Source organism: Aulostomus chinensis, chromosome 18 (assembly GCF_037954235.1).
Source record: "Aulostomus chinensis isolate RoL2024-O1b breed Wild chromosome 18, RoL_Achi_v1.0, whole genome shotgun sequence".
NCBI classification, from domain to species: Eukaryota; Metazoa; Chordata; class Actinopteri; order Syngnathiformes; family Aulostomidae; genus Aulostomus; species Aulostomus chinensis.
In genome coordinates this window covers 4034668-4058566 of record NC_141337.1, presented here as the reverse complement: position 1 = coordinate 4058566, position 23899 = coordinate 4034668, and the positions used below count along the sequence as shown (strand labels likewise).

At 44.0% G+C, this 23899-nt stretch overlaps 3 protein-coding genes across 6 annotated transcripts; all 3 read left to right on the top strand.

The window, feature by feature from the left end:
- The first annotated feature begins 1451 nt into the window (after window positions 1–1451).
- Window positions 1452–12221, top strand: tbc1d17 (TBC1 domain family, member 17). Its single transcript, XM_086185669.1, has 17 exons — window positions 1452–1553; window positions 3505–3600; window positions 3703–3780; window positions 4328–4439; window positions 4522–4705; window positions 5577–5688; window positions 6154–6324; window positions 6399–6524; window positions 6611–6714; window positions 6915–7009; window positions 7118–7234; window positions 7918–8018; window positions 8284–8383; window positions 8663–8760; window positions 9237–9353; window positions 9436–9522; window positions 10463–12221. The coding sequence occupies exons 1-17, from the start codon at window positions 1506–1508 to the stop codon at window positions 10610–10612; spliced, it is 1896 nt and encodes a 631-aa protein (XP_086041795.1). The 5' UTR covers window positions 1452–1505; the 3' UTR covers window positions 10613–12221.
- A 3062-nt stretch (window positions 12222–15283) lies between these two features.
- On the top strand, window positions 15284–18061 carry ccndx (cyclin Dx). Its single transcript, XM_086185486.1, has 4 exons — window positions 15284–15877; window positions 15964–16179; window positions 17417–17740; window positions 17832–18061. Exons 1-4 carry the CDS (start codon window positions 15635–15637, stop codon window positions 17973–17975), a joined length of 927 nt encoding a protein of 308 aa, XP_086041612.1. The 5' UTR covers window positions 15284–15634; the 3' UTR covers window positions 17976–18061.
- A 587-nt stretch (window positions 18062–18648) lies between these two features.
- On the top strand, window positions 18649–23193 carry nucb1 (nucleobindin 1). 4 transcript variants are annotated; one of them, XM_086184000.1, is made up of 13 exons: window positions 18649–18735; window positions 19700–19823; window positions 19910–20017; window positions 20115–20247; window positions 20344–20447; window positions 20598–20783; window positions 20875–20965; window positions 21758–21816; window positions 21890–21982; window positions 22058–22147; window positions 22391–22561; window positions 22666–22783; window positions 22871–23193. In XM_086184000.1, the coding sequence occupies exons 2-13, from the start codon at window positions 19704–19706 to the stop codon at window positions 22954–22956; spliced, it is 1359 nt and encodes a 452-aa protein (XP_086040126.1). In that variant the 5' UTR covers window positions 18649–18735; window positions 19700–19703; the 3' UTR covers window positions 22957–23193. The 4 variants fall into 4 exon arrangements, with proteins under 4 accessions (XP_086040126.1, XP_086040122.1, XP_086040125.1 ...); XM_086183996.1 differs by having other exon boundaries at window positions 20115–20271; XM_086183999.1 differs by having other exon boundaries at window positions 18665–18716; window positions 20115–20271.
- The last annotated feature ends 706 nt before the right edge of the window (window positions 23194–23899 follow it).

Sequence of the window (23899 nt, the reverse complement as noted above, 5' to 3'; positions counted from 1 at the left end):
GATATTTTTTAGTTTTGCTGTTACAGTTTGGAGCAGGTTTAAGTTAATTTAAAGTTATATATATAAAAAAAAAGTCTTAATGTGCATGTCAACCATAGGAACCTTTTGGGGAACCAGGCTCTTATTGTAGCAAGTGGGTACTTGATCTTACTCGCTCTGCTTGAGTAGTACTTTTCAAAGGTTCAGCAGCTTTGAGGGCGTGGTCTGCAGTAAGGAACATTTCAACGTCTATGTGCAGCTGTAAATTCGCTGCTTGTTTTTTCATCCCACTGAGTTTATCGTTCGAGACGGAGCCACTGAAGAAATCAACACAACAGGTGATGGCAATGATGGGCCCACTAGTTTTGGTTCCCAGAAGAGAAGTCTCAGGAAGTTCAAAATGTCCCTGTGCTGGGTACGCATACCACAAAAATAGGGATACTTTCAGATAAAATAAAAAACATTTAAAGAAAATATATAACAAATATTCCAGACTTTATATGCCACTAAAAATGTTGTCAAATTTCCATCCATCTCTTTTCTGCCTCTTAGCCTGGGGCCTATCCCAGTAGCCTTCAGGTGAGAGGCAGGGTTCACCCTGGACAGGTCACCAGTCCATGGCAGGGCCAACACATAGAGACAGACAACCATTGGCTCTCACAGTCACGCCTACGGTCAATTTAGAGTCTGGATTAACCTGGTCCCTCTTGATGTCTTTGGACTGTGGGAGGAAGCTGGAGTACCAGAGAGAACCCACACAGGCACAGGGAGAACATGCAGACTCACCCACAAAGACCCCGTGCTCCAGCCGGGGCTCCAACTTTCTTGCTGTCAGGCGACAGTGCTGACCACCGCACCACCATGCTGCCCTGTTACCAAATTTTTAAAAAAGTTAATAATTTAAAAAAATAATATAAAACTCCATAAGCACAAATATTCTTGTGTGAGGATGGTCATTGTTTCTATAAAGAGGCCATTGTAGTTTTTATTAATAGCCTTAGCTGTCCTCTTGCGTTGGAATGACGACCTGCCACACCCTTGTGTTCATAGCTACTTTTGTCATTCAGAGCTTGACAGCTTGATTTATTTTATTTTTTTTAACGGCTCTTCATCACGTATCTTTTTGAAAGGCAGGAAAATGTGTTAATGACTGAACACAATAGAAGACAAGCTCAAGGACATGGTCACTAAAAGGAGAGATGAAGTTGTAAAACAATGTGTTGAATTCCACACATATTTATTTCTTCATAATTTGTAGTATACGTCTTCTTCAGTTTAATTACTGAATTTTATGTCCGTGATATCAATACATTTAAAAATTAAAATAAAATTCAACATGATTCAAGTTGGTTATGACACATTTTCCAGTCAACGATTTCAAAATATTTAACTATTGAAAATGTGACCGAGCTGAATCGAGTGTAGGCTCACAAGCAACCTGATTGGCTTGATGTGGCATGACGTTTTAATTGTGGGCGGGCCTTGTGAAAACAGGAAGTGTGACGTAACATTGTTTTGGTAAAGCGATGGAGAGACAGAGCAACGAAAAGATGGAACAAAAAGAAGATTACAAGGTATTCCCGTTTACTGTGCCATGGATATGAATACATTCCGGATGGTTTAAAACCTTTGCTCACTCTTGTGTGTGATATTTTCACCTGAATGAGCTCGTGGAAGGTTGCTAGCGTGTTAAGCTAGTCCTCATATTTCAGTAGAGAGCGGTGAAAGGTAAGTATTGTTAATGAAGTTATCCCATAAACTGGCTGTAATATGTCGGAGTGTGGTTTGATCCTCGCCGACAGCTTCATCTAGAACCTTACAGATGTAATAGCCTCTAAGCTAACTCAGTCGATACCAGGTAACCACATTGAAGTATACTGTGTAATCTGGATTTCACCGACTGACCTGACAGACCGGCCACACTGTAGTCATGTGATCTCCTTTATTTGTTTCACCTCACTGGCCTGACAGCCGTGACGAAGCATTTAATTCGCCTGCCTGTTTGTCTTATTGGTAAATTATGTTTGAAATTGCTAAAAAGTAATGATACTGAGATCCTGTACCTCAGTAAAAACTAACATCTCAATGTGAAAGTTTTCTGTTGCTAGTCAAAGTCCTACAGTTAAGGTGATTGTAAAAGTCATCAAGAGGATGTGTTTATAGTCTGAGACTGTTATACTATTAAGATTAGAGTTTTAATACTCATGCTATGGATGCACCATGTGGGGATTTGTACTGTAAATTTTTATCTGACATGCCAGTATTTTATGACAGTATTTGACTGGTATTTATCTATTTAAAAAAAGAAAAGAATAGAAAAAACAAATAATGGGATACTAACTCGGGTATATGGTGCTTCAGGTTCCAGTCCCTGTGAGACACGTCACCAGTTTCCATTTTTTCAGTTCGAATTCGCATCTGTTGATACTGATACTGATACAACAGGCCTTTTTTTCTTTATCACCAGTTCTTGTTGTTTGAATTATGCTTAAAGTCACATGTGGCTGCAGTAAAGGAAACAGCACCTCTTATTAAAAGAGAAAAAAAAAGATCAATCAACCAGATCTTTAATCGATAATAACAACAACCCCAACAGCTACAGTCCTCAAGTCATTTCTGTTTCCATTGTCTCAACACACGAGAGGGTTGCAGGTGAAAAATCCATCCATCCATCGTCGTCTTCCACTTATTCCTTACTAGTAAGGGTCATGGGGGGGTGGAGCCTATCCCAGCATCTACGGGCGAGAGGCTGGGTTCACCCTGGACAGGTCGCCAGTGCATCGCAGGGCCAACATACAGAGACGAACAACCATTCACACTCACATTCACACCTACAGTCAATTTAGAGTATCAATCAGCCTCGTCCCCTCTTGATGTCTTTGGACTGTGGGAGGAAGCTGGAGTACCAGAGAGAACCCACACAGGAACAGGGAGAACATGGAGACTCACACAGAAAGATCCCACGCCCGAGCAGGGACTGGAACCTGGAACATTCTTGCTGTGAGGCGACGGCGCTGACCACTGCACCACCGTGCAGCCTAGGAGAAAAATCTAATAATTTATTTACAAAAAAAATAGTAAATATACAAAGCAAAGATAATGTTTCAAAATAACCAAAAAGACGCTTCTGCTGGCATCTGGTCTGCCGATCACATAGCCCACAACGGAACCAGCACGCAGGCTCGAAAAAAAGAGTGGCAGACGACTGGCAGCCTCCAGTCATCTGCCCGGGCCCAGGTGTAGCTTACTCAGCTGATCAGCTTCAATCCTGCAACTCAGGACAAAAAAAAAAAAAAAATAGATAGGGACACCTAGAGAGGGGAACAGCAGCACGACCCACTGGGGCATGACAACTCCCCCCCACAAGAACAAGGTTCCACCAGGCACATCTCAAACAGGGTAGGGGCAATATTAAAGTGGCGTGACACCATGTTATTAAGATTTTTGGTCACACGCGTTTGCATGGTATGATAAATGTAAAGTTTGTGTTTATGATATATTCATGTGTGATTCCTTTCTCCTCAGTTGATTTTTGAGAAGGAGGGGGTGTACCTGCACACAAATGCCAAGCGGAGTAACCAGGACACCACCATCCCAGGGTTCATCCGCATTGTGGAGCGGGTAAGAAAATCTCTGTGTGTGCGTGTGTGTGCGTGTGTGTGTGTGTGAATGTTGTAAAGCTACAAATAGACGCAAAGATGATTAATTGTACATTTATTGCAGGCTGGAGTGCCAGCTTTAGAGTGGAGCCCCCTGGAGGATCAGGGTCGCTGTGCCCCTGCTGTTCTCTACACCAAAAAGGTCAGTAATCATCTGTTGGATGCACATACACAAGGATTAGGCCTGTAACGACTGACGCGTATATGTTGATCAGGTTCCTGTAATGTCACTAAAATTTCTGCAAATGTTCTGGAAACGTTGTGTGCAGAGACTTACAGGAACATTCTGCATATGTTCCCCCACATAATCCTCCGAGGATTCCCAAAACTTCCTGAATGTTCCCCTGTTATTCCACCAAACAACACCCACAAATATGGATTGCAGAGCAAAGACCTGCATGAGCCCCTCCTACATGGGTAGCAGCAGATACTCAGAATCATCGTATCATGTTTGTGAAGAATGTATTTGGGATAGCATTCGAAGCGAAGTAAAATCTGGTCAACTGGACGTAAGTTTAGTTCCAGTTGACCAGATTTTACTTCGCTTCGATCTACGCTGACCTGGATGAATGAGAACCTACACAGACATCTTGGGATAGCATTAGGATTTAACTTATCATTTACACCCTTAAGAAAGATTTGGTTCTAAAGATTCTGTCAAACTCATGAACCCGGTGCTTGTTGATTAGGATGGAGAAGGAGGGGAGGAGGATACAAACTTCGACCCTGGGTATGAGCCAGACTGGGCAGTCATCAGCACCGTGGCCAAAGATCGAGAGCATGTTCCAGTCAAAGATTCAGGTGCCACTAACTTTTCTGTCTCTTGTGGTGAGCAGTTCTTCGAGGTATGGATGTGTGGAACCATCTCGTGCTTCTTTTGCAGGTCAGTGGTCGTTCTCTCTGCCGCTGTCAGAGCTGTACTCTCTTCGGAGGGCCCGCTTCTCCTTGGGTCGAAACTTCCTGGTGTTGACAAGTAGAGGAGGCCACCCACTGCCTCCTCTTCACTTCCACAGAGGAGGAACCAGAGAGCTGCTCAGGGCCTTGAATCATTACATTGTCCTGGACCAGTAAGATTCTTTGACCTCATTCTAGCACCTGTCTCTGTCATGGGGCCATATTTACGAGATCTATGGTGCCAGGCGGTTGGCGGATGGTGCTGTGTGTGGGTTTGGGGCGTGTTCAGCTTCATTTCTTTATTGGCTCACGGTACAAAGAGGCAGTCATTAGACACCTCATTATTCATAGGTGTGTTTCATGTGTGACATCACTCAAACCAGTCAGAGCACCTCATGTCATCCCTTTCAAAGCCAAGGTTGCACCAGGAGGTGAGCGCTTCTCATCTGGAGAAACACACCTCCTCGTGCGCCAGGTGAGGGCGCACAAGCATGTCTTGTATTCGTATACAGGGGCACCAGGAATCTACTGAAGCCTTGTGAGATGAAGCAGTCTGGGAGGAGTTCGCGTCCAGTGTTTTGAGGTTGTTGCCATCAATAGAACCGGACTACAATGCAGCTCGTCTGAATGTTGCGGCCTTAAAATGGCTCTTCAGACATAAAACCATTGCCAAGAGATCAGCCTCTACCTGGGCTATGACACAAATGTTTTCTGGTGTTCCAAAATAGCTTTGTACCACGGTTGCACTCAGCTCATGAACATACTTAAGCTCCTGTCAGTGCAGGTGGAGCACTGGTTGTTTTGCTCGTTAAAGGGTGAGGGCGCTTGGTGTGAAAATGTCAGAAGCACCAGCTTGAAACTAGCAATGATGCTTGCACTCAACCTTGAGCCGTGCTTAAAATAGGACCCCTGGTGTCTCTCCCAGTGACAGAATTCATCTCATGACCGTGTTTTATGTGCCGTGTAAGAAAAAGCGGATGATATTTCAGTTGATGAATCACATGATCAGAAAAAACATCACATGGCTGCTTTTGTTGTCTCCAGATCACCAGTTGATGGGCGGCTCTTCCTTGCCTACCCTAAGGACCCAAGCTCTCTCTCCCAGTCCTCTGATAAGCTGCAGCTCCTTGATGATGGAAGCTCTGATCTTGTCTCGGTACTTGAATGTGATTTAAATGTAATTTATTTGTAATTTACCTGTAAAGGAATGAATCTATTCAGGCTTTACGAGTGTACTGCTGGAGTTCCCAGTCTAAGTTATTTGGATGAGTAGCAGCCCTCTGTTTTTTTTTTCCAGTTGAGCCCAATTTAATATTGTATAGGTCTTAGATCAAAGTGTGGATGTTTGGAGATGGGTTCCCCAGCAGCCCTCAGCCTAAGGAGGGACCTGACCTGAACACAATAGTCACATTGTAGGTCATTCATTAGTAATGAAGAGCAGTTGGCTGGATTGTCTGTTGAGTAAAAACCCTGCAGCATTATAGGCACTCTAATCCAGGTTTTGCAAGTTTGACTATGAGAGTTTGGTAAACCTCCTTCTGGTCTGCATTTTGTGGATTTCCCTCTCGAGGGATCAATGAAATCGTATCTGCTTTTGTTTGTATTCTATCTACTTGAACAGAGATTCATCCACGACCCTTATGCAACTACCTTTGGTGGGTTCTCCAAAGTCACAAATTTCTTCAGGGTGGCGCTTCGGCCTCCAGATTCACCCCTCCACGCACGTACAGCCCAGGATCCGAACTTGCCCCTTCAGGCAGATGATGAGCCCGGCTTTGAGCTCATTACCTGTGTAAGAAAAAAGTTATTGTGGTGTGTGACACATACTGTGGAGATTTGTTTGGTAATGTGTTATGTTCTATCAAGGGGGTGGAGCTCGGCCCCAGACCAGACGTAACCAGGGGACAACCTCTGGACATATGGGATGAGTTCCTGGACCCTGAGGGGCGGGTGAAGCATCCAGAGAGAATCAAAGAGCTGGTGTTCAGAGGGGTAGGACAGCAGATACAGGGACTCACATGTGGAAGCCTGTTAGGCTCCTTCAGTCTGATTTTGTTGCTTCTTCTTGATTATTGCAGGGTATCACACCATCACTAAGGAAGGAGGCCTGGAAATTCCTCCTGGGCTTTTATCCATGGAACAGCACCTACAAAGAGAGGGAGGACATTTTGCGAGTCAAAACGTTAGTTTTTCTGTGCATCAGGATAACATGAAAAAAATTTAATGTATATTTAACTTTTGTTTCCCAAGAGCTGATTCTTTTTCAGCAGTTGTCTAAAATCCCAAGTAAAAACCCCATTAGCTTTTGATAGTGGTAACCCATGGGGCTGCTAACTTCCGCGTTGGCCTGCAATTATGCATCATCTTCCTCTGTATCTGCAGAGATGAGTACTTCAGAATGAAGGTGCAGTGGAAGTCAGTCAGCGAGGAGCAGGAGATGAGGAACTCCCTCCTCCGAGGATACCGAAGTCTGATTGGTCAGTGCTGCTGTCAGTCAAATCGTAGACGGTCTGTTCATTGTGACGGTCAGCTGCCGGTGAGAGAAACGGATGTGAAGTTTAACTGCCTTTGTTCTGTTGTGACAGAGAGGGATGTCAGCAGGACGGACAGACACAACACGTTCTTCTCCGGGAACGACAACCCAGGACTGACTCTGCTTCATGACGTCCTGATGACGTACTGCATGTACAACTTTGATCTGGGTAGGTTTGTATTACTGTTTGGTGCACCAACAAATAAAAAACATAGTTTAAAAAAGAAATTATAATGTATTAGTAATGCATCCAAAGTAGCTGCTGTAAAGAACTTTGTGCTTACCGGTGTATATAACCAAAAGGTACGTGGGTTGCTCCAGCTCCATATTTAAAAATTCAAAAAAAGCATGACATTATGGATTGTGAGCCTGTTTTTGGCCGTAATCACGCAGCCCCACGAGTGAGGAGGAGGTGGGGTTGCTGTTGGCTATTGTGTCTGAACCAGTTGATAGTTGATGTGGATGGAGGGAAGAACACTAGGGGGGGAAAAAAATCACTTGTGATTGACATCTAACGAGGGAAAGAGGTCAAACGTTATTGGAAAGATTCTTGTAAGCTGGACAGTTTTGGACTTAGTCAATAAGTCATTGACAAAGACTCAGCCACTGACAGAAGTGATCAAGTAACAGGCCATTAGGCCAGTCTGAAGACTTCTGAACAAAGGACGCCACACAAATTATCCAACTTCACAAATTAAAGCTTTTGTCTATCTGGAGACATTCTCCCCTCGTCTGAATGTGACACTGTTACAACTCTGGAGGGACTTTTACTCAACTGAGATTTCAGCACTTAGCCAGATTCAGAAGACCTCATGTCCCTCTGACACTTTTCCTTGCTAATCAACCATCCAGGTTATGTCCAGGGGATGAGTGACCTCCTGTCCCCTCTCCTGTTTGTCACCCAGAATGAGGTGGAGTCCTTCTGGTGTCTGACAGGCTTCATGGAGCTGGTGGTAAGACGACACATCCTTCACATGTGACCTTTGAATCACTGAAACAACAAGGAGCTAAGATCTGCGATGATTGGCAGGCTGACGCCAACTTTGTTGAACAGAAAGCAAACACTTTGAATATCATTGCGACATGTGGAAGTATGACACAAGCTTCATTAATTGAGGGATGAATGAACCTGTTCTTTTGCAGCGAGCTTGTGGTTAACCCCAACCCTGTAAGTACTCCGTGACTAACTCATATTTCCCTTTTTCTGTCTCTCTTCAGCACCAGAACTTTGAGGAGTCTCAGGAGGCGATGAAGCAGCAGCTTCTTCAGCTCAGTGTCCTGCTGAAGGCTCTGGACCCGGAGCTCTGCGACTTCCTGGGTTAGCCGGCTCATTATCTGTTACAGTGTTCGATTAAAATAAATGATAAGGACCCCCTGAGGGAAATTAGGACAAAAAGTAGTAGTAGTAGTAGTGGTAGGATACTGCAAAAGAAAGTGTGAATGAAGTCTGTTAAGACACACATGGATGAGAATGGAAACGTTAGAGGAAGGGATGAAATCCCAAGTAACTTTTGATATTATTCCACGACAGGAAGCTGGTTCTTCTTCTTTTAGTCATCACCAAACAAAATGTAACTGTTCTCCTTTGGTCCGACAGACTCTCAGGACAGTGGCTCGCTGTGCTTCTGTTTCCGCTGGCTGCTCATCTGGTTTAAGAGAGAATTTTCCTTTGAGGATATCCTCATCTTGTGGGAGGTGGGCGTAAAAAAATGGCGTTTACTTCAGCATGACGTGTCTCGTTTACCTCCTCCACATAGAAATGATAGCCCAGCAACGGTCCTCATAAACAAGCCTGTTTAAATTGATATTTGTGTTGTATGAAAAGGGAAGTATTACATCATAAAGACACATTTCAAATTGTCTGACATAATGTTTTAAAACGGTAAACATTGAAAGTTGGTGATATGTCCTGTCGGGTCTGATTAATCGCCTTACGTTCTGTATGTTTGTTTTTTAAAAGTAATGCATTCAATGCCTAAGCAGCGATCCCTCAAGTATGGCTCACACACTTGTGACAGAGTTGTCTATTGGAGGCAAACTGTTTTAGAGTTGAATTATCTTCCGTCATCCAAAATGACATCAGAGTAGCGTTGGAGCACAGCGCACTCTACTGGACAAACGTCTACACCTACAGCCTCAATGACCCTTTTCTATCCTACATTCTCCACCAGGTTCTCTGGACTCGTCTCCCGTGTGACAACTTCCACCTGCTGATCGCCTGCTCTATCCTCCAGTCTCAGAGAGGAGAGCTGATCGGCTCGGACCACGACTTCAACACTATCCTGAAGGTGCGTGTCAACGTACCCGCGAGGTAGCTTTTGGAATGTCTCCATCTGTGGAACTGTTTTGTTCACTGCGGGTTATTCACAGCACATCAATGAGCTGACGATGAAGCTGGACCTGCAGAGCATCCTGTGTGGAGCCGAGGCCATCTACCTGCAGCTGGTTCAGTGTCAGGTAGGACGTGGGTCCTCTGATGTCTTTGGAATATCTTCACCTGTGTCCGCCTGGGGTCTTGCTGCTTTTTATTATTAGGAAAATAAATTATTTGCTAGATTTCTACCTGTATTATCACGCTCCAGTGTCTGTTACAGTCACAGCCAGAGGTATTGTGGTTTTCAGGTTGTTGCACACAGTATCAGTGAACACCTTGAGACATTAATTTAGCTCAAAGTTACCGTTAGGCTTGTGTAAATATAAAAATGTTCAAACCATATCTCCTACTAATTCTGTAAGCTAGTGCTGCACCTCCACACATTTAAAAAACTGAATTTTAGCGACTTCCTAGACAAACGTTAGAACTTGCCTGCAAACTGCCTGCTGTGTTCAGGTAACTTCTGGCAGTAAAGGTCGTTGAAAACAATTCTGATTGTCCTCAAAGTGTTCAACATATCTAAATGTTGGGGCTGCACGGTGGTGCAGTGGTTAGCACTGTGGCCTCACAGCAAGAAGGTTCCGGGTTCGAGTCCCGGCTCGGGCGTGGGATCTTTCTGTGTGGAGTCTGCATGTTCTCCCCGTGTCTGTGTGGGTTCTCTCGGGGTACTCCGGCTTCCTCCCTCCGTCCAAAGGCATCAATTTGGGGACGAGGCTGATTGGATTCTCTCCATTGACCGTAGGTATGAATGTGAGTGTGAATGGTTGTTCGTCTCTGTATGTTGGCCCTGCGATGGACTGGCGACCTGTCCAGGGTGAACCCCGCCTCTCGCCCGTAGATGCTGGGATAGGCTCCAGCCCCCCTGCGATCCTTACTAGTAAGGAATAAGCGGAAGACGATGATGGATGGATGGATATCTAAATGTTTCCAATGTGGAAAAATTACTATAACTTGCAGAAACATGAAGATTGAGCAGATTCTCAGCACCTTGTAACCTAATCCTCTCTCCTAATCTCCCACCAGGATCTACCCCTCAAGGTGCAGGAAGTGCTGGGTCTCTACGTCCCCTCCAGCTCTGAGGAGGAGAGCCCAGACTCCCACGCCAGTGAGACACAGCGCCTCCTCGACCTGTCCCAAGCTGGAGGTGCTGCAGCGTGTGGTCCTTGTCCTTAAATCTGAAAGAGAAAATGTATGGAATACAGTTATATATGAATATATATACACATGATAAATGATTAAATCATTGAGAGTAAAACTGAAAATGGTTGCTACCATTAGTCAGCAACAGGGGGCGGTGCTGGGGCTTTTCTTTCCATGTATACCCATGAATGTTGCTATGTACTTGCAGTGCTATTTTACTGTCTGATGCGACGGCTCGTCGCTCTGCCATCCTTTCTACTCTCCATGTTACTGCTGATCAATGCTGCTGTTTTACATCCATTAACTCTTTCCCACTCTGCCTTTGTCACCTGTGTTCCAGTGTATGCTATCAGTGTGGTTTGTTGGTTTGTCTTTGTCTTTTTTTTTTTTTTTTTTTTTTGTCTGCCGTTCCTGAAAAGGGAAGACGATGAAGGATGTACTGTGGTCACTAGCAGCCACCTTCTTAGTACTGTATGACGCCATTATGCTCCTATGCAAAGTATCTGCATGCCTCATAGACGTCACATGTGGAGTGGTAATACATTAAGCTTTGTAATACTCCGTTTCATGTCACACAGTATACCGTTTTAATCTGCTGATGATGACCAAATAAATGGTTAATGAAGCAGAGGTTGTTTTGACGTTGACTTCGCACTCTGTAACACGACAACGACGCAGTCCAAAACTCAAAATGCCATTAAAGTCCAGAGGTAAAAACACTGCTTAAAACAGGATCTAAATAAGTTCTAGTACTCAACTCAGATTCACACGAATGGGATGGATAAACCTCTCTATGCATGAACAAAAATCTGTCCAGCTATTAGTGGAATATCTGTGTAACCTTTACCTGTGATTTTTAGATTTAAGGTGAAATAAAGTGCGACTGTACAAAGGAGTCACTGCATAGCTGTCTGGGAAAGGAAAAAACAAAGGCCGTTAGTATCGGCAGGGTATGTGTTAACAAGTCGTCTCTAATTACCCTGAGCTTTATGCTGCTAAAAGCTGGAGGTTGATTGATTGACGGGGGGGATGTTCACTGGCCCAATTCAGTGTTTTCTTTACTGTGAAACCCTCTTCATCTATGAATATGAAAAACCTGGCTAATAAAACCCAAACGTTCAGTAATTCCAGTGTCAGAGCGACTGTGTTGTTTACGGTGTTGCGTCTTAACTTGTGAACTGGTTAAACTTTGGCCTTTCCCCTCTCCTCCCCCAGCAGCCAGCAGGTGTCTGTGTGAGGTGAATGGCCGAGGGGAAAATAGAACCTCTGTTCCTCACTGTCCCGGGAAATGAGCTGGAAAATGAGGGGCGGGGAGCCACACCTCCTTCTCAGGACCCGCTGCACTCCTCTTTTGGCTGGTCTCTGTCTCTTTCCCCCTCCGTCCTTGTTGTTTGAATACAGCTGCGATGTATGAATTTAGCAGGGTGCTTAAACAGGCCAGCGATCTGCCCCCCACCCATCTTGACCTTACTTGACCAGCAGAGCAAAACTTACTCACTCCTTCATTCAAAGTCAATCTGCTTTCAGGCCCTCTCAAAGCTTGTTTTATAGGCCGGAGTCTTGTCGACAGCTCTAAACCCCATATTCTCTCACTAATGCCGCAGTCAACAGAGTGTTGGAAGATGACTCGCTCTTCATTGTGTCATTATGCTGGACGTCTTAGACACGCTGCAGTCCAGAATGTTGATGCGTGTAGCCTCATGTTCCAGTCCGAGGTGTGTGTGTGTGTGTGTGTGTGTGTGTCAGGAGAATGTCACTTAGAACATCTAAACCTGTATTTGTATCAGGGCAGCAATCCACTCTTTATATGCACTTTATTTTTCAGTATGATGTCATGGCAGCTACAGCGAGTGTGTTCAGTAACAACTGTGCGTCTTCGCAAATATCGCACTGAACTGGAATGTTCTGTTTCTTCGCTGGCAGCATCAAGTTGTTGTTTTGGGTTTTTTGGGGGATTTATGAATGTTTGTTTACTCTTTATTTCAAATTACGCAGCGGTAAAGTTTGTAACCGCGTCTTGCTCGGTTGTGACGCCCACAAACAAATATAAAAATTCAAAGTACTCGCAAACCCCCCCCCCCCCTCTGCTGTGGTTCCTGCTACAGGTGTCTCCCCTCCTCATCACTATAATACACAAGGTGAAAACAGGCAAATGTTGTCACAGCTGATCGGAATACACACATTTGAAGCCATGAACGTGCAGCTGGAGACTTGAGTTTTTAATCTCACATAACTGGTAAAGCATGATTCCGTCAAAGGGAAATATTCCTGGCCTCTGTCACTCTCGCTCACAGGGAAGTTATGGGGTTTCTCTGGACTCATAAACAGCTAAGAAGCCCTCACCGAACCTGCGCCTCCACCAAGGTGAACTTCAAGCCCCTGGCCTCAAACTCAAGATGCAAGCAGCAATGAGCCCTCGCACCTCTGGACACGCTGGGGATTCTGACCTCATTTGAGGTGGAACTGGCGATCCAGGATTATGTCCTATTTGAAACAAACAACAACAACAACAACAAAATCATTTTTGTGTCATTTTCTGTTTCACAATGACTAATCTGCCCCATAGTTGAATGGGTTCTTCGTTGATCCATCCTAGACCCGCCACCATGTTTGCTGAAACAGAGTTTATGTGTAATCCTGCTGACAGCCCAAAAAACATCACCTACTTGGAAGGGCCCTTAGAAAACGTCTGATGGAATATGGAACTGTGTTGAGTGTTGCTGTATTTTACTCATTCATGGGAACACTGAATATTTTCGGGAATCACAAAACTTCACTAAATAAAGTCTTAAATCAGAGAATCCTATCAGATTCATCTTTATCTGTACGTTGATGTGATACGGCCCAAATATCACGTCCTGGTGAGGAGATTCACTACACGTATATAACTTTAACTCACAAGTCTTAGTATATGAACCTGCATCTACTTGGAGTGAAACCGGTTCTGTTGTGAATGCGTATGAATTATTGATGCGCTGCTCCAATCAGGTCCCGGTGACGGCAGCATGCTGGCCGTCCATTTAACTCCTATTTGTAAGAGGAGCTCCCATTGAAAGCGTGGTGTGAAAGCCACCTGTAATGACTGTGTCAAATATAATCTGTATTCTTCACTGGGTGAGTGCGACCCCATTGTGACCGTCAGAGGGGTCTCTGGGGAGTGTGTGAAAAGTGTGTCTACCCCATGAATGTGTGAAGTATGTGTGTGCTGCGAGGAGCCAGCAGCAGGCAGAAGGCCAGGGGCTGTTGTCTGACACTGATTTGTAAAGAGAGACAATACGGCTCATTGACCTGCACGGCTCCACTGTCTGTTGCACATACCTCGCCCAGCCCTCCCCGCTGGCTCCGCTGCTCTTTAAACTCGAGGAGCAGATTGCCACAGGCGCAGGGAGGGGAGGCCAGGAGGACACGGGTTGCTTTGACAATGAGAATCCTCCAAGAAACGCCAGAGGTGCCATTGGCTAAAACTTAAAGGCAATATCTATATCTATATCTATATATATATAAATGTATTAGTATATATTATTTTTATATTCATATATATATGTATTCGTATATATTATTTATATATAAATATAAAAAAATAATTCATCATTGAAGAAAATGACATCTACTCTTTCCATGCATCAGGGATGAACACAAAAAAACCCATTTTTGAACAGGTGTTCAGTTAATTCGCTGAAATAAGGTGAGTGGTTAAAGCAACAATTCACCGAAAAAGAACATTTTGCCTTTTAAAGACTCACAAAAGGATGTTTGTTTTTTTTTGTCTCCTGCGTCGCTTCTTCGTGACCCCAGATATCAGAAAGACTCAGCCACGTATGTTTAGCTTGAAGCTAATGGTAACGGCAAAACTGCCAAAACTCTCAAACGCATCATCTGGTATTTATACTGCTGTATGCTCAGTCGTCCTAAAATGAATATTACATGCTAACCAGTGGTCAGAGTCGTGATATTTGAAGTAGGGTACTCTATATTCTAAAACGTTTAACTAAACATCTTCCTTATGAAATATGATAATACGATGCATGATTAACACCGCATAAGAGTGCGTATATTTGATGTTTTACTTGTTATGAATCCATGAAATGAGTATTCTGTCAAATCCTTCAGTTTGTCAGGTTCCTGGGTACTTTTACTGTGGCGTTTGTCGTGTACCACATCTGAGAACGAACAATAAAAACAAAAATTCAGGACTTTCATAATATTCGCTGCACACTTCTATCTGTTTATTGGACTGAAATATTAAGGGGGAGGATCATTTATTCATTAGTTTTAATGAGTTTCATTCCACTTTCAAGAAATCTACTCCAATTTTTTCAATACCCCCCACCAAAGGAGATTCAGAATGTGTAAATGCGCGAATAGAAATGAATTAGCTGCAACACTTAGAATGGTCGTAGAAGTGAATAGAATCACCCACGAATCAGAAGTATCTCTTATTAAACCTCCATCCAGGGTTTGACAGCTTTCCTCACGTTTCCAGCGTAAACAAACACCCTCTTCCTATTGTCATCCATTCCCATTGTCAGAGTCTGGAGATGACCTTTTCTCTCCTCTCACCCCTCGCGCCCTTTTCTTTCCCCTCTTCTCCTTTTCACTGTCGATCACAAGCTGTTGCTCGGTCCCTGCGGGTCACTCCCTCTCTTGTCTGCTCCTCTGTACTCCTCCCCTGCCTCCCTCTCTCCCCTGCGCTCCTTCTTTCTCCCTCTCCCCACCTGTTGAAGCAATTGTTGCACGGACCATATTGTTGTCTTCTTATTATTTTATGTCACTCGCGAGGGTCTCCGCCTCTTTCTGCCAACTTTTTCCTTCCCTCTGAGCCACTCCTCTTTCTCTCTCTCTCTCTCTCTCTCTCTGGTATAAAACTCAGTGAGGACAGCTGAGGTGTGAAAGTCAGCGGCTCGACTAGTGCAACAAGTTAAAAAGAGGATCTAGGATTACAGTTGCCTCAAGAAAACCAGCCTCCTCAGGGGACAGTGGAACACTGCCGCTGCTTTTCTTTCCATTGGACATAAATCAGTTCATATTTAACCGAGCAGACAAACGGACGGAGGCATGTCGGTGTCTCTGTGGTGTGAGGAGGTGGAGGACAACCAGAGCCTAATGGAAGCACCGGTCGAGGACCTCACGGGGGGCTCATCTCAGCTGCGAGCCGCCTGGGACCCCACTGTGTCGGGGCATCGTGTGATCCAGAAGCTGCTCCATGTAGAGGAGAGGTACATGCCCTCTATCCTTTACATCACCCTCATCCAGCGGGACCCAGAACGCAGGGAGGAGCTGGCTAAATGGGCCCTGGAGGTAGGGACCACTCTCTGTCAGTCTGTGTTTGTCCAGGTTAGGATGTGTCATCGTCCCAGCTGATGTCTTGTGTTTGTCTTCTCCAGGTGTGCTGTGAGTGCAGTTGTGATGAGGCGGTCTTCCCCCTGTCTGTCTCTCTGATGGATAGGTTCCTGTCTGCCTCCTTGTCCCTGCCTGTCTCTCCATACTGCCTGGCTGCCGGCTGCATCCTCATCGCCTCCAAACTCTCCGACTTCGACAATGTCAGCGCTGACACGCTCTGCGCTGCAGCTGAGTACAGCTTCCAGCATTCCAGCCTGCGGGTGAGTCAGTCACACGCCACGCTGGTACTAAACATCATAGCTCTCCATCAGGGCTGCAGTGGACACAGATGCAGCTCTGGTCCCTCGGACAGAGACCCCTGCAGACCTGTTCCCTCAGAGAGAAGCCCCTGCAGCTCTGGGCCCTAAAACCAGCCAAAATCCTTCTTGCAGTGACAGAGATTTAGAAGCCCAGCTTGTTTTACACCCTTGATTGTGTTGTTAATCTGGACAGTGGACGCCATAGCACCCTCTACTAGAGATATGAGGAGGTTCTTCATTCAACTTCACTCAAAAAGAAGTAATTCATTAATTCAGATGAATGCAAAGGAGGCATTTTCTCATTAAAATTAAAATATTTGCATATATTTCCAGACCAAAAAAATTAAAAGGAACATTGGATCAAAAAAGAATCAAAAAAATATATTGAATGAATTTTGGATCTCCTTTTATTACGAGATGGATTAGAAATGACTGTAAACAGCTGTTGAAAAAAAATCAGTTTTGATATTGTTTTTAAGGAATCAAATGTTACATAAACTGTGCGAAAACCTTTTTAAATTATAGATAAAATAATGGGAGGAGATTATAGATCAATAAAACTTGGACTCGTGCAAGTGGAGCTTTATCACAGGGCACATGGAAAAAAAACACTTGGAAAAAATTCATACAAACCATTACACACTACAGGCTGCATTAAAAAAAAATTTTAAAAATGTTTTTGTGTGAGTTTTCTGAAATGTCATGTTTAGATATATAAATGAGACTTGTTTCCAATTCAATTTGCACTGAAATTGCACAAATGTCCCGAAGAGAAATCCAACACAAAACAAACCTTGGAGGTTTCCTCTCAACTCGCCCCAAAATATTGTCTTCAACTCAACGTTAAGAACAGCAAAGTCTTGTGTGTATTCTTGTACCACGCTATGAATCAGAGGCAGTGAAGCTCTTTCTGTACATAGTTTCCTTGTCATCAGACCAACTTAAACATATAAATCAAGTTCTCATCACAATATTTACTTGTTTGAACTCAGTAAAGTTGGAGTGAACAACAGACGATGAGCAGAGAAGAAGAGACTTGAGCAAACCTGGGCTGATATTAATATATGAAAATATCCAACATATAATATTCAAGTAAAGCCATACTTGTATTCACTTTTGTCCACTTTTTGTATTGAGGTACAATAACTTCCTGCTTCACTGTCACACAGCCTAAGTCCTTCCCTCTTCCCTCCATCAGGAAATGGAGCGCATCATCCTTGCCACCCTCCGGTGGGACACAGCAGCGGTGACTCCACAGGACTTTCTCCCACATTTTCTAGCCTCCATGCAGGAGACAGGAGACAGAGACAGCAGAGACTCTGAGGTGCTGCTGTCCACCCTGCGGAGGCACAGCGACACGCTGGCAGCCATGTGCGTCTGTGACTCCCGTTTTCTGGGAACACCTCCATCACTTGTTGCTGCTGCATCGCTGAACTGTGCCCTGCGGGGTCTGGGCAACAAGGGACCCTCTGAGCTGTCTCTCATGAGTGAGACTCTGGCTGAGCTGTGCCAGACTGACCCGGTGAGGATGGGAGGTGTTTGGTGGGGTGCATTTTCTTTCCAGCCAGACTTAAATCCACAATAATCTATGTTCTCTCTGCCTTGAATCCCAGGTGGTGCTGCAGGCCTACAGCCAGATGATCGAGCGCACCCTCCAACAGCGGCTGAGGGGTGGTGCTCTTTCCATGGAGAAAGGCGATGAGGTGGAGGACGAAAGAGCCGGGACACCCACTGACATGAGAGAGATTGATTTCTAAACACTGAATCAGCTGTTGTGTTGCGAGTGTGAATCAATCAAAAGTTCATCAGTCAAACTGATATAAATTGAATATGACCTCAAAATGCTCTGACATATTTTTATACAATGAAATCACTTTATTGAGTGACTGTGCTGTTAATTTATTTCATATTTATTTGTGAACCATTTTGTTACCATGTGTTTCCCAATGTGCCATATTCTATTATCTATTAATTTTATTTGTAGACTTCGACCTTATTTCAATGCATACTATTTATACCTTTAATTTATTTACCACGTGCAATTGTTGACTCTTGATGTTAATTTATTTCAATCTGCCATGCTATTGTGTTTATGTACTCAATTAAATATACAACAAATTTATTTTTCAAAGCAATTAAAACATTTTGAACAGACTTTGCCCATCAGGTTTTTTTTTCAATATGGGAGTAATGCTGCCTTTAAGTGACAATCGTAGGCATGTACACACGAGTCTTCACGGTGGTGGTTAAAATATGCGCGTGATTTTAATCCGATTTTATGATTTTATGATTATGGGGTAAAATATTTTAAAACAAATTCTAACATCCTCAGTTGAATTCTCTTCCTTTTTCATAGATTAGTAATTAAAAAAAAATCTTATCGGGCATAAATACATTATTTCCAACCGTCCCTGAAGGCACCATGTTGAATTTCCACTGCAGTATCGTGACGTCATTCCATCCGACGCAGTCAGTTTTGAGAATCGGCGCTGGCACAGGTATTAAGGCATTTCTGCGGTAAGAAATTGAAATTTTAAAAGAGTTCATCAAATTTTAACACTGTTAAATAATGATTTCTCAGTGAGAATGACTTATGTCGGACACAGCGAGATGTGGGAGCCGGTGGAAGGAGGAGGGTTCGTGTTCGCAAGACGTTTAGCTCCTTCTCCGGTTTTCTATTCCTGAAGCTAGTTTGCTAATAAGGTTAGCTAAACCCTCTAGACAGGAAAATACCCCATTTCCTGTTTTTTACCTGTCTATGTAGTCGAGCTCTTCTGCTGTCTTGAAGTGGTATCCGGTTCATTCAGGAAGCAAAGAATGCTATCCAACAATGAGCGGAAAGCCAAACTCCACTTACTAAACTGTATGTTATTGTTGTCTTTTATCAGTAAATCTATACATTTTTTAAAAAGATAGGAATACAACACATTTTAGTGATCACCAGGCCCCCCTGTCTAATTCGGCATATAATTTACTCACCAGCAATCTAACTAATCGGGTTGACATGTGATTTATTTAAAATTAGCATACGAGCTATGATAATCATGGGTTGACGCAACAGCTCTGCAACAAAAATGATAACGTTCACTTTGGACCGACAGGGCCATGCATTTATTAATTCGACTACTATATCAGGCTTATTGTTGTACTCATGTATCATTTGAAGATCTGAAGAAAATAAAGACACGTATACATAAACAATGTTTAAACCTGTAATGCCACATATGCCACACTGGTAACATAGACGATGAGTCATTAGTCCCACCTCTTTTACTGGTTGCTTTAAATGGCGGAAATGAAATCCAGCAGACAGTGATGGAATACAGAATGTATAGATGTCCATGGAGTAAAGCTACTACTCTACGCTTTGAGAAGGACCAGAAGTATTTGTAGTGTGTAGAATGTATTCAAAAGTCTCAGTATTGTTTCACTGTTTGAATGTGATCAGACCCAACAGTTTTCCTCTGTGTTGATGTTGAAGGAGGATGAAGTTGAAACCTTCCTGCCTGCTGCTTCTCTCCATCTCCGCCGCTGTCTGGGCAGTGCCTATCGATCGCAATGAAGTTAACCAGGAGGTCAAAGAGGAGGGACAGGAGGAGAGCATGGTAACAGCAATCCGTTGTTCCGTTGCCACTTGACACGTTACCATTTTTTATAAGATGGGTATAATTTTACACCAACCTTTCTGCAGGACACTGGCCTGTACTATGACAGATACCTCAGGGAGGTGATTGAGGTTTTGGAGACAGACCCTCACTTCAGAGAGAAACTGCAGACAGCAAACACAGAGGACATAAAGGTTTGAATCGGCATAGCACATCTTACCTTTTACCCCTAAAAAGGACCTGACTTAAATGTGTTTTTTTTCTCACCTGGATGTCTGTGGTCTCTGTCAGAACGGGCGTCTCAGTAAAGAGCTGGACCTGGTCAGTCACAATGTCAGGACTCGCTTGGATGAGCTGAAGCGGCAGGAGGTTTCCCGCCTCAGGATGCTGCTGAAAGCCAAACTTGACAGCACAAACACACAGAGTGGGTGGAGGATTGGTGTGAGAAGTGAGATTGTGTTCACTGAAATGTTCAGGACAGTGCGTTTTTAACTTGCTAATTCATGTGTCGGCTGTGCAGGCCTGCAGATGGACCACACCCCCCTGCTGAAACAGTTTGAACATCTGGATCCACATAATCAAAACACCTTTGAGGCCAAAGACCTTGAGCTGCTAATTTCTACAGTAAGATCCTGCAGCGATAAATGAATGCTTGATTTCCGAGGGGGTGGGGGGGGTGGGGGGCAACAATCACACATCAAAACAAGATGGCTGATCAGGTACTGATTGTTCCTGCAAATAATCTCAGAGAGACGCCTCTGTCTCCTCATGTAGGCCACCAGGGACTTAGAGAACTATGATGCCGAGAGACATGAAGAGTTCAAGCGCTATGAGATGCTGAAGGAGCACGAGAGACGGGAGTATCTGAAGGGCCTGGACCAGGAGAAGCGGGAGAAAGAGGAGAAGAGGATGCAGGAGCTGAAGCAGAAACATCGCCAGCACCCCAAAGTCAACGTACCTGTAGGGAACAAATGAATTCATGCTGATTTTTCAAGTGGTGAAAGTCTCTTTGCTGAATCTTCCTCCCGCTGCTGCACCTTCTCACTTGCAGGGTAGCGTTGCTCAGCTGCGGGAAGTGTGGGAGGAGACGGACGGACTGGATCCTCAGGAGTTCAACCCAAAGACCTTCTTTAAACTTCATGGTGAGTGACACTTTCCTGTCTGTTTGCCGTATCCCCTGTTACTGCTGCTGCTCACGGTTTACGTCTGCTGTATAACTCAAGAACCTGTTCACCAAATATTTAAACAGGATTTCAGTGTGGCCATACATCCTGTTGTAGCTGTAATGTTTTTTTTCCCCTTCTCCAGTACCTGTAGCTCTATCAGTGATTGAGAGAGTGAGCAATATTTGTTTTGTTTTGGTTGTTTTTGGTTATTTATTGAGACCTTTTTAGTTGGCTTCATACAGCCGTTATAAATGATTGCATGTGTAATCTGATCAGAAGTCTCTCTAAGATGTGCTACCTCAAAATAGTGTTCATTCAAACAAAAACTGAAGCTCTTTACACCTGCTTTTACTCATTTAAAGTGCAGTTGACCAGAGTTGAGTGAACGCTGTTTGCATTGTGGGTCAGATCCAAGACGGGATGCAAAGGAAGAACCTCCCTTTAATTTTCACTCTCGAGTTTGTATTTGCATGCAACGTTTGTTGATATGCGTTGACCTGAACACACATTTATATGATTTTGTGGATCCCGATTGTTTTTCGGTTCCTAACTTTCTATTTCAGCCCTCCAGGATTATTGATCTTGACGCCATATTTCACATCTCTTTCATGCTTTGATGGATTTTGCGTTCATGATGTCTGTATTGTTTCATGGGAAGTGAGGAGAAATGTTGACTGATGACCACCCTTCATTAGGCTGATACCCCCCCCTTGACTACTGACCATGTGTAGTTTGATATGTGAAACATTGTCTCTTTGCACTCCATAGATACAAATGAAGATGGTGTTTTAGATGAGCAGGAACTCGAGGCTCTCTTCACTAAAGAGGTAGGAAACCTCCTTAAAACTTACGACAGAGTATCAACACAGCTGCTAACATCGTGTCATTTCCCTCCTCCAGCTGGAGAAGGTCTACGACCCCAAGAATGAGGAAGATGATATGATGGAGATGGAGGAAGAGCGGCTGAGGATGAGGGAACATGTCATGAAGAATGTCAGTCTTTCTTCTTTGCATCCTATCAGTGTTTCCTCAGCTGTGGTTTGACTGGTGTTCACTTCTGTGCTAAAGGTGGATGTAAATAAAGACCGCCTCGTCAGCCTGGAGGAGTTCCTCAAATCCACTGAGAAGAAGGAGTTCAATAATCCAAAAGAGTGGGAGGTAAAGACCTCAGTGGTGGCCAGAAGGATGGGGAAGTGGACAGATGATGAAATTGTCTGTGGTTCAAATCCCAGTATGAGCTGGGAAGTTGTGAAATAGGCTGTTTTTTTCCTGGAAATTTTGTTAAAATTTGCCAAGATGTGACACATTTGGTGGCACTTAACACAAATCCAAAACTGCCCTCTTCAATGTCATTTTCATTTTTGATGCAAGACTAAAATTATTGTTTGCTGCTCTCTCAAGACTCTGGACACAAAGCCGGTGTACACAGAGGAGGAGCTCCAACGGTTCGAGGCTGAACTCAGGAATAAAGAGGAAGAGCTGAAGAGGAGGGCAGAGACGCTGCGTCAGGAGCAGGAGCTGCTGAAGGAGCGAGGCAAAGCCCTGGAGGCTCAGAGGAGAGAGTACCAGCAGGTGATCTACTGACAGAAACTGAACCATGTTGTGTTGGAGGTTTAACCTACATGGCAGTAAGTGAAGAGCCAGATTTCAGATATGCAATTATCTTTAAATTTAAGGCGGTATTGGAGATGTCGCAGAGACAGAAGGAACAGCAGGCAGCAGACGGGCAGCCTCCCGCGGGGCCTAACGGAGAGCTACAGTTTCAGCCGGCGACACAAAAACTGGAAGATAAAGGTAAACAGTCTGAGTGTGACAAACCCAGCGTTTGGATTTGTGTTGCAATTATTTCCAGGGAGTGAATCATCCTCTTCTCTCTCACAGAGGCGAAAGCCCCAGCTGAACATCAAGCTGAAGCGCCGAATAATCTGCCGGCGGAGCCTCCACAGAATCTGCCTTTACACACTTAAGGGCAGCACGCTCTCGCAGCCTTAACAAACAAACACACACACACACACACACACACACTCTTGTGTTTGCACTGACACAGATATCCAGATGGGCGTCTTGTTTTTATCATGACATGTTGTACTGTGTGTTCATCTCTGTGGTCTACATTAGATTGAAGGTCTCTCAAATCTTCAGTATCGGTGAAGTTTTATTTCATGCAGGTTCTCCACTGTAACATCCCCCAAATAAATTCTTAATTTAAAGCCTCCTAAACGTGTAACATGTCTGAATTAATCATGTATAGATTTCACCTCCTCTGTGATTGGTTCTGGTTGTCTGTCTGTTTGCAGGACTTGCAGGATGGATTTTATTGAACATGTTGCCAGGCGTGTGTCTAAGCCAGGGAGGAAGAAGAACCCATTGAATTTTGTCAGATGTGGATTGAAGGATTCTTCAACAGATAGGGAAACGTTTGACACTTGGAGTGATATTCATTGTTCTCCCAGGAAATATGACAGACTGATTATACATCATATCCTGCAACACTTAAAAATAGGCTTTCTGTCGTAAAATTGTGCTTCTTATTTTCATCCATCCCATGAAATATTACACGTTTACAGATATAACTTCAGGAAATATGCTGTCTGTTGTCAATGAGACTAGTTCATGGATAGCCCAGGGCACCGACGGATGTAGGAATCGAGACTGAGACCTCAACGTGTAACCTAGAAGCTCCTGGTTGTTCGTGGAGGTTCCTGGAGTTCGTCCAGATACTGGTTGAACCCGGCGTGGCCTTGTCTGTGTAGCTGTCATGTCTGTGCTTGTAACCAGATAATTCGCTCTCAACAACAGCACAACTAACCTTTTATCATGCTAGTTTAAATTTCTTAAAATAAGATCATATTGTCCACGCGACCCTTGACGCATATGCGGTGTAGAAAACGGATGAATGGAAGATAATGT